The sequence below is a fragment of the Scylla paramamosain genome, chromosome 17 (assembly GCF_035594125.1).
Source record: "Scylla paramamosain isolate STU-SP2022 chromosome 17, ASM3559412v1, whole genome shotgun sequence".
NCBI lineage: Eukaryota > Metazoa > Arthropoda > Malacostraca > Decapoda > Portunidae > Scylla > Scylla paramamosain.
This window is the reverse complement of record NC_087167.1, coordinates 8,560,971-8,571,092: the sequence shown is the minus strand read 5'-3', so window position 1 is coordinate 8,571,092 and position 10,122 is coordinate 8,560,971. Positions and strand designations below refer to the sequence as shown.

Sequence of the window (10,122 nt, the reverse complement as noted above, 5' to 3'; positions counted from 1 at the left end):
ACTGACAGCAAGGTGTGCGGAAGTGCAGTCCAAGCCTTAGATGTCTGATATGTAAAATGTTTATTGCGGGTGGTGTCATTCTTGCCAGCCCAGGATACTCGTGGAGACAAAGGCAGGGCAGTGCTCCATCTACATTTAGGGTAACTCGGGTAGGTAATGCTTCACGTGATAAGGTTTTGTTAGGTGGTTATGAATGTTTTACTGAAAGATAGTCTCGAAATTATGCTAGCACTAGTGGAGACGTGATGTCCCTGGTTTGATGGCCCACGTCCGGCAAGTCTGAGTTGTCAGTTGTGTATTTTCCTTAGTGTTATCAGGTCAGGCGAGGTTAGGTTAGTGGCAACTCAGACCTGCCTGATGCGCCCCAGCCAGCCGGGGACCCGCCTCCACTAGTGCCATTATGTTAATTGTAGATATGCCATTCAATATTTCTGATTGTTTGTGATCACATTTCTAATTTGATGTCTTTGGAGGCCAGCATTCTGTAAGATGAGTAGTGGATACACTAGAAGATATAAGGATTTTTCTAGGAAAGTTTCTTTCATTGTTGGGTATGGTATACAGCAGCCATACATGGTTTAGGTTAGGTTAGGTTCTGATGCTCCATGCAACCCAAAAATGCTGAATTCACTTATATACTTAAGGTATGAGGCAACTCAGAGAGAAAAATAATGGAAAACTTTTAAAATTGGATATTCGTAGAGTTAAGGCTCCAAACCAGTATTAGATTTCTTTCATTATTGGGAAGGATTCTTTCTTTCTTTATTTATTTATTTATTTATTTATTTACTTATTATTATTATTTTATATTTACACTGGATGTTGCAACTTACTCAACGAGGTTCAGGAAGGAAACAGTTTATGTATCCCTCACTTAGCTTAAGTATTATTGTATTAGGTTATATGAATATGTTCTATTTGAGGAGTAGTTGTGGTTTAGTGGTCTGTGCAGTCCAGGGTAGAAGGATAAATGCTATATAGAAGACTGTGCTATATTGATATAAAAATACTGTACAGAAATAATCAGAGCCATCAGCCACATGTCCACCCACCTAGGCAGGGTGGACAGGACTGGTTTGAGATCTCCTGTATGGCCAACAGTTAGGTCACAGCAGCATCAAGTCACTGACCAGCATAGCAGATGGAATGCCACAAAGGGTGGTGTCTAAGCCAGTACAAATAACCTTTTAGTGGAGTCCAGTTTATTACATGGGACTTTGTGTAATAGCCTCCTAGCCAGGCCATCATCCCTCCTTCACTTCAGTAAGCAGTTTGCAAGTGAGCCTTAAAAAATTCATAGAAATATAATAAAGTATCTGCTACAATTCTTATTTTTTGAGATATACAAGGGAAAAGAAACCCTTTCTTTGCATAGTTGAGCATGCAAGGAGGTGTCAATGCATTACCTGTTACATGTGGAGGACATATGTGCACACACACACACACACACACACACATGTAAAGTGGATAATGTTTCATCAGTTCTGCTTCTGCTGGATGTCTTTGCTCTTGTGCCCTACCACATTGTGATATATCTTACATTATAAAGGTACTTCAGAATCTTTTTGCTGCATAATTACTGTTCTCCCCCACCTTCCCTCATACAGAGATGGATGTTGGAAGCATTTGTTAGCTCTGGGCATGCTGTGACTGTTGATGGTGGTGGTAATGGCAATGCTAGGTTACTACACAAGGCCAGTTTTACTCTCCAACTTAGTTTACTACATGAAACCAGTTTTTTTTTACAAATTTTCTTTTGTATTCAAGGACTAAGAAGTATTTTCTTGCAGCTATTCTTATAACTTTTTCTTTTCTCTCTTTCAGGGACAGCAATGTGCTAGCAAGCATGCGAAGGAGTGGTGGGGGTGGGGGAGGGGGGGCAGGGGGGTTCAACAAGCCACCCCCAGCTCCCCTCACCCACGGTGGGGCCGGCCGGGTGAGGCTCCACACCCCTGATCTCACAGCAGCGGCCCTCAGCAAGGATAGGTTTGGGTGAGTGTATGTGTAATATTTGCTAAGTCACATTGTATAGTCAATCCTCACAAAGTTAGATCAATTAGAGGACAATCCATGTGGAGTTTATGCGAAGATGTAAATTTGATGCGTGTGACTGGCCATGTGCACACCTACCCTCAACTTGTCTTATTTCATAAGTTCTTGTAATTCTAACTCAAAAATTAAATCGGAATCATCATGTGATATACCAGCTTTTTGAATTTCCTAAATTTATTAGTTCATTATTTTCAAGAATTTATTTTCAACAAAAAGTATTCATGAATCATCTCAAAGTGTTTGTATTCTAATACACAAAGCTTATTTCACTTCATCAATCATTTTAATATTTTAACGTACCAGACACATAATTTTAGATTGTTTCCAGGCAGGAAGAGAGAAAGAGGTAGTCTTCTCTTATCTTTGCCTCTGTTATGTACTAGTCCTTAGGTATGCACTGAGTTTCTTAAGTAGGGCATTGTGTCCTTTGTTTTTTGGGAGGTGACCTTTCCCTAAATGTCCTACCACAGGACATTTAGGTCATTGGCATCAGATTGGAGAAAGGGAATGAATTGGCTTTAAGAGAGTGGTTGTCTTGCACAATGCACTTACAAAGGTTTGTATTATCATACAAGAGTCATTACCTTTTGCCTTTAAATTTAATCATTTCCATATAGGCCAGCAAGGGAGAGATCACCCAGCACCCTGCCACTCTCCCCATCACATCCTGCCAGCAGAGAGAAGTCTCCCAACCCATCTCACCACCTTGACCTCCATGACTGCTCCATGTGTCTCTCAGCCTACCTTCAGGTTAGTCCTGCTACCTGCAAAGAATGCAAAATACACTTGGAAAATAATAAGGTTCTCTATTTTCATTATAAGAGACTATTGAATTCTTCCCTGTTTCTCTGTGTTTAATGTTAGTTCTAATGGACAAATGTATTTTGAACGTTACATAATTTTACTTTAAATTTTATAAAAAAAAACATTTGTGTTAAAGTTAATTGTTGTTGTTATTATTATTATTATTATCATCATCATTATTATTATTATTATTATTATTATTATTATTATTATTATTATTATTATTAATCTGTATTTTTTTAATGATGCAATCATAAGTGAAAAAATTATCATAATCACAAAAAATAATGAAATATAACACTATGGCTGTGTCCACACTGAGAGCCTGAGAGCAAAAAATAAGCAAGAATGAGAGCAAGAGAGGTTGGGTGAATTTGATTGACCACATTGGAAGCAATTTCAGGCAGGAGTTGCCATGGCAACAGGTTTCTGCCCATTACTACATCACCTTCCCAGCCACCTCCCACCCACTTCAGCTAATTTACTGGACTTAGAGTTCAAGGTCATGATTGACACCAAAGCTGGCATGTTACCCATGAAACTAGAAGATGAGGGTGTCCAGTCAGTAGTATGTGATGAGAAAGGAAACTAATATAATATGGCAAAACCAAAAAAAATGTATTGTATAATTTTGTGTGATACATTTTTTTTTTTTTTTTTTTTTTTTTTTTTTTTTTTTTTTTTTTTTAGGCAAGGAGCAAGTAGTCTAACAACAAATCATCCTTCACCTCCCCTCCAGGTGAATGAAAGTCACCGTCGGTGCACACAAGAAGTGAAGTGAAAAGTATCGCAAAGAGTCTCCTTGTTCATTTATGTGGCAGAATTTGAAAAATCTGCTTATACCATTGTGTTTAGGAGACTTATGTTTATAAGACGAAAGAAATTATTTTAACATTCATACCATAGCCGCTGAATATGGCAGCTACAAATGAAATATGTTACAAACATCTTAGATTGGTATTTTGATTCAACTTGTCATAATTTCTTTATTTTTTCTACCAAATTTTTACAAGTGTATCTGAGTTCTGCAATTACTGCTAAGTATAACGGTATCAACCAAAGTGTCCTATCTAGTTTCTGAGGTTAGATGCAGCAGATAATATAGAAATATCTGTGATGTCGCTCATTCTGACCCAATGAACTCACGCGAGAAAAGGAAACTGTTAACTCTTCTTGCTTTCTTGCCTTTTGACCCATGGAGATGCCATCCTCTGGCTGCTGCCAGTGTGGCCACCTGCACTGGTTATAATGAATAAAGTTTCTTGTTTCTTGCTCTCATTGTGGACATGGCCTAACTCTGGCCAAAATCATGAAAAATGTGTTGTATTTTTGTGTGATCTAGACATAAAACAGCATTGTCTTCTCTGTTATGTATGGATATATGATCCCTGAAACACTTGTGTATCTGTAGAGATGTGTAATTATTAGTTATTTAAACTATAAATCACTTAAATATGATTGTGTAATAAGATTACCACCATCACACTTAGTCACAGGCAAAGCAATGTTTTATTTTATCTCATAATAAAAAGCCGTCCTGTGATTGGTAGGCTGCAGCATCTGGTGGAAGCAATGGGCCAATAGTAGGGCTGAATATAGGACACATCAACTTAACCAAAACATACATCAAGACACATACAGAAGATTCAAACAGTGCCAAAATATTGGCCTTACAGGTTTTGGCGGTTGGGCCAATTTTTTGGCCTCACCGGTTATAAGGGTTAAAATTTTGCCATAGAAATGAGGGTAATTTTGTGATTTTTGTTAACTTACTGTTCTGATTCTTTAAATGGAAAAGGTGGAAAGTTTACCATGCATTGCATTTATGATTTGCATGAATGCCTATGATTACATAGTCTGCTAGATAACATAAAAGATACAGTAATGTTTTGAAATTTGCTGATGTACTTTTCTTATTTCGTTAATGACATGTTTGTCATGCCCACAGTCACTGAACACTGTGTGTGGAACAGCCTGTCGACTCTCCCAGTGCTTGGCACAGGCATGTGGAGAGGAGGCAGGACCAGGTCTTGTAAAAGAGGTGGCTGAAGCTTGGGAGGGTGTGGCCCGGGCAGTAGGAGTAGCCTCTGCTGCTGTGAAATCCCAAATGCTAGTGTTGGTGCAGGAAGCACAGAGCAGTCGCCAAGACATGGGAGCCTCTCAGTCAGACCGCAGGGCTGACCTACAACGGGTGAGTGCCTACTTCTGCTTTTTTTTTTTTTTTTTTTTTTTTTTTTTTTTTTTTTTTTTTTTTGCAAAAAAGGGGTCTGGTCAAGGGCAGCAAAACAAAGGGGCATGGAAGTGGACACTTGAAGATGTCAGTCCCAAAAGAGGGGAAGTCAAGAATTACAATGTAAAATGTCTTGAAACCTCCCTCTTGAAAGAGGCAGGAGAAGGAGGATATACAGAAGTAGGCAGGGAGTTTGAGAGTTTACCAGTAAAAGGAATGAATGATTGTGAATATTGGTCAACTCTTGCTTTAGGGAGTTAGGAAGACGTGCAGTTAGCAAGGTTAGAAGCTCAGTTATCATGAAAGGAAAGATAGAAGATAGCAAGTGATACAACTTTGTGGTGAAATGAAATATGTTGAAGACAGTCGCTTAGAGGAGAGAGAAGTTGATGAGATGAAATGCTTTTGATTTCACCCTGTTCAATAGATTAGTATGATTGGAACTCCCAATATATATGAAGCACACTGTATGCATGGACAGATAAAATCCCTGTTCAAAGTTATCAGTCAAAGGAATTTAAAAAAAACAGGCAGACAGCTCAGAAAACTTAACTTCATAGAAGCCAGACATGAGATTTGAAGTTTCCTGTTTAGATTTTTAGTAAAAGACTGACTGAGGATGGTTAATGTAGAAGTGGGGGACAGTGAAGTGTCATTGAAGAAAAGAGGATAGTTATCTGGAAGATTGTGATTGTGAATTGGGTTTTTGAGACATTGAATATTGGTGAGTTTGGTCTGGCCCAGTGAGAAATTTTAGGAGGATCAGAAGTTGGGTATTCTGTGGCTTCCCTGTGGAAATTGTTCAGTTCCTGAAGGGTTGGATCTAAATACTTACCAGCAAGACTACATAGGAAAAGAAGTTAGCATTATTTTGGAATTCTGACCAAAGGAAACAAGGCAAATATTATTATAATAGATTTTGTGAGCATGCACAAGAGTGCAAAAGTGAACAAGTAACATACCTATAAGTGATGTGAGTAATCTTGTAGAGAAAGATAAGCAAAGCTTCTTGGAATTTGAACATAATTTTATTTAATAGGATTAGTCATCTCATACATATATTTTTTTCATGTTTTACATCTATTTGCTGCAGGTTGTGTTGACCATGCTATCAGCCTTCCTGGGGCTGCAGCAGCAGTTTTCAGTGGCTGTGCTAGAACGTTTTTCTGGGGTGGTGGCTGCCCTGAGGGAGGAAGGACTAAAGCAGGGTTTTAGCCTCCTCTCTGACCTCCCTGCCTCAGCTCAGCACCTGCATGGACCAGGTGCCAGGGAGAGCCCCAGCCTGGAAGATAAGACTCCTGGTCGTCCACCCTCAACTTGCACTTCCAGATCCCAGACTGCCTGGACTGGTCCAGCTAGTCCTGGGGCCAGCACCCTCTCTCCTGGAACCTGCCACACCCTTACTCCTGGCTCAGCCTGGCCCCCTGATGCCATTTCACGTCGCTGGTCCATGGTGGATGGCTGGTCCAGTCTTGGCTCCTTCAGTCTGTTGGCCAGTCGACGTTGGTCCGTACCTGAGGCTGATGGGGAAGGTGGGGCTGCCTCTGGGGCTGGGCCCTGGGGCGGTTTAACACCCACCTCCAGAGACAGTAGTGTCACCCGCAGCCCAACACACAGCCGATCCACCACTCCCGGTAACATTGCTAGTGGTGTGTCACAGCAGTTGTATTTATATATGCAATTGTGCATCTCATATTGTCCTTAGCCATGGTTGAAATACTTAAAACTAATAGGTCTGGTCCTATGCAAAACAAAAGCTTGGTCAAGGCTTGATTGTATTTCATTGCTTTTGACTGTTTTATGTTTCTAGTTCTGTTCATAAAATAGTTGTCCTTTCTTGAAAGATCATATTTTGTGTCTCAGATTTGATGCCTTATTCTTAGACTCGTTCAAAGATTGGCCTCAAGATAGAAGTCTCTCTCTCTCTCTCTCTCTCTCTCTCTCTCTCTCTCTCTCTCTCTCTCTCTCTCTCTCTCTCTCTCTCTCTCTCTCTCTCTCTCTCTCTCTCTCTCTCTCTCTCTCTCTCTCTCTCTCTCTCTCTCTCTCTCTCTCTCTCTCTCTCTCTCTCTCTCTCTCTCTCTCTGTGGGCAATCCACATGTGATCATCTAGCTTTTCTTACCAAATCTTGGTCATCCTCTCTTAAGATTTTGGTGAAATGTCTGTTGTTGCCTCAGACATATCCAAAACTTGATGAGCGTGTCAGAAATCTTTTATTTGTAAGTTGCCCTCATACAGTTTCTATGCATCTCTCTGCACCATTATCTCAGGTATGCTTTCTGGCCACTATTTTTGCACTGATGACAGTTTTAAATTTCTCATGTCCAGTACCAGATGCCCAACTTGGCAGGAATTAAACATTTCATGCAGAGAAGCCACAGAACACCTAACTTCTGATCTATCTATTATTTTAGAATGGGACAGGGCAGAACCTTTGTTCAATGTCTCAAAAACTCAGTTCCTTCATCTATCCGGTCAGTGCAACCTTCCAAACAAGTATCATCTTTCTTCATTGATGCACAACTGTCACTATCCTCTATATTGAACATACTTGGACTGTCATTCACCTTAAATCTCAACTGGAAATTTCACATCTCTTCCTTTGCTAAAACAGCTTTCATTACGTTTTTCTGTGCAGCCTCTACCAATTATTTTCCTCCCTGTTGCTTACTTCATCCAGAGATCTCATCTGTCTTTGTATCTCAGAGTACTGCTCTCGTGTATGGGAGCTTCAACTTGCTCATCCTTCCTGAACAGGGACTCTTCCTGTTTCTATATCTTCTCCAGCTTAAGACTTGAACTTTTTCAAAGGAGTTTCAAGACAACTTAGAAAATAAATTGATTTCTTTCTTGGCTACCTTACTACTACTTTATTTTTTGAGAATTTTATTTATTTATTTATTTTTTTTTTTTCTACAGCTCTGGTTGCTTTCCCTGAAGCATATAAAAAAATCATGTTCTATTTCTAGAAAGGCATTATGAAACATCTTTGCAAAGAAAATGTTTCACAGCATTTATAGATAATGGTAAATAAAATTATGCTGTATCCAAAAGTAATAAAGAGTAAAAATACAAACTTTAAGGACAGTATGGGATAAAATTGTGAAGTTGGGTGGACAGAAATTGTGCCCAGACAGATTATCATTGAGACATTTCTGCTCTGCCATTTTTGCATTGGAAATCACAAGTCATAAATGATTAAGATACCAAAACTAAATATTCTTTAAATTATGAGGAAGTAAAGGTTTTGATCATTCATTGTTGGCATATTTGGTTTTCCCATTAACAAGTATGGGACTGGCTTAAGAATTGAGAGCTGTAATAGAGAAATGTGTAAAGTTTGTGTGTGTGTCCATGGTAATGACGTAATCTCTCGCAGATCCAAATCGGCAGAGTACCTTCATCAGCAACGAGGAGCTGCAGGATGTGATAGATCTGCTTTCCATTCCTCTCTTTGATGCCCCTGCAGCAGGAAAGGGAGGGGAAGGAGGCCAGCATGGCTTTGATGGTGGAGGAGGTGCTGGAAGGAACAGTTTTGATGGTGGACCTGGAGGGAGGAATAGCATCGATAGTGGAGGGAGAAACAGCTTTGATAGTGGACTGGGAGGAAGGAATAGTTTTGATATTGGTGGAGGCAGCAGAAACAGTTTTGATGGAGGTGGAAGTGGAGGAAGGAATAGCTTTGATGGAGGGGGAGGTGGGAGAAGCAGCTTTGATGGAGGAGGAGGAGGAGGAATATCTCCAGTAGGTCTGAGTCCAACACATCACCTCCACCAGCAGAATCCCATCTCCCACCCAAGCCATCATCCCTCCATTGCTCAGCTTTTTGAAGAAGCAACAAAACAGCAACAACAGCCGTCACCCATGAAGCCACCACAGTCCCCACAGCAGTCACAGTACCGTGATCAACACCAGTCTTCACAGCAACAATTGCCTTATCACCATCACCACCATCATCATTCCCACCATCAACAGCAGCAACAGCAAAAACAGCAGCAGCAACAGCAGCAGCAGCAGCAGCAGCAGCAGCAGCAGCAGCAGCAACAACAACAACAACAACAACAACAGCAGCAGCAGCAGCAGCAAGCAACAACAACAACAACAACAACAACAACAACAACAACAGCAGCAGCAGCAGCAGCAGCAGCATCAGCAGCAGCAACAGCAGCAGCACCATCCTCACCCTCATCACCACCCACACCATCACCACTCACACCATCAGCAGCACCACCACCATAGCAGTCAGTCACAACCGCCATTCACCCACGGTTCAACTGCCAGCACCCGGTGTTCCCTGGGAGAGATAGTGGTTGAGGCCCCTGATGCAGGTTCCCACGTCAGCACGCCCCTGTGGCCCCCATCAGGCATTGCCCCAGGTGAGGAAAGGAATGTTAGGAATGTAACATATTTGCTGCTATATATATATATATATATATATATATATATATATATATATATATATATATATATATATATATATATATATATATATATATATATATATATATATATATAACGATCTTGTGTTGCAAGTTCTTATAGTAGGAACAAAATAATCATAATAGCAAGAGTGATAATTTTTGAGTTTGGTAATTAGTGATGAAGATGAATGTAACTAGAAATGGAATTCCATATGGGGATGATTTAGGGGAGTTTAGAGGAAGAACTATTCTACAGAAGGAATCAAATTATGAATGTAACCAAGTGCAGCACAACAGTTTTGTCAGCTGGCTTTAGGCAAATTTTCATTGTACGTATACTCCAACCACTGCTGGAGGAAAACTGAATCCTACAAATTGACTACAAATTGTTGTTGACTCCATTAGCTTTTGTTTAACTTCTTAGGGTATCATTCACACTTTATGTACTTGCTTTCTTCAGGTGTGACTTTGACGGAGTGTCCTGGAGCCAGTGGAGATCAGGATTCACCACTGCCGCCATGGACAGGTAAGGCCACAGGAAAGAGAAGACACTTGTCGCATTAGTATATTAGCAACTCTTTAAGGCACTGTCACAATAGCACATTTTCTGTCAACTT

At 40.3% G+C, this 10,122-nt stretch overlaps 1 protein-coding gene across 3 annotated transcripts in view; it reads left to right on the top strand.

The window, feature by feature from the left end:
* Positions 1–10,122, top strand: part of LOC135108433 (protein roadkill-like) — a 30,554-nt gene that overhangs the window by 326 nt on the left and 20,106 nt on the right. The window contains exons 1-7 of one of the 3 annotated variants that reach the window (XM_064019452.1): positions 2–149; positions 1,825–1,992; positions 2,670–2,802; positions 4,805–5,047; positions 6,180–6,735; positions 8,464–9,460; positions 9,966–10,031. In XM_064019452.1, coding sequence (XP_063875522.1) covers positions 1,847–1,992; positions 2,670–2,802; positions 4,805–5,047; positions 6,180–6,735; positions 8,464–9,323 — 1,938 coding nt within the window. In that variant the 5' untranslated portion in view covers positions 2–149; positions 1,825–1,846 and the 3' untranslated portion in view covers positions 9,324–9,460; positions 9,966–10,031. Of the gene's footprint in view, position 1; positions 150–1,824; positions 1,993–2,669; positions 2,803–4,804; positions 5,048–6,179; positions 6,736–8,463; positions 9,461–9,965; positions 10,032–10,122 lie in introns of those variants that run through there. The other 2 variants (XM_064019451.1, XM_064019453.1) reach the window with 2 other exon arrangements.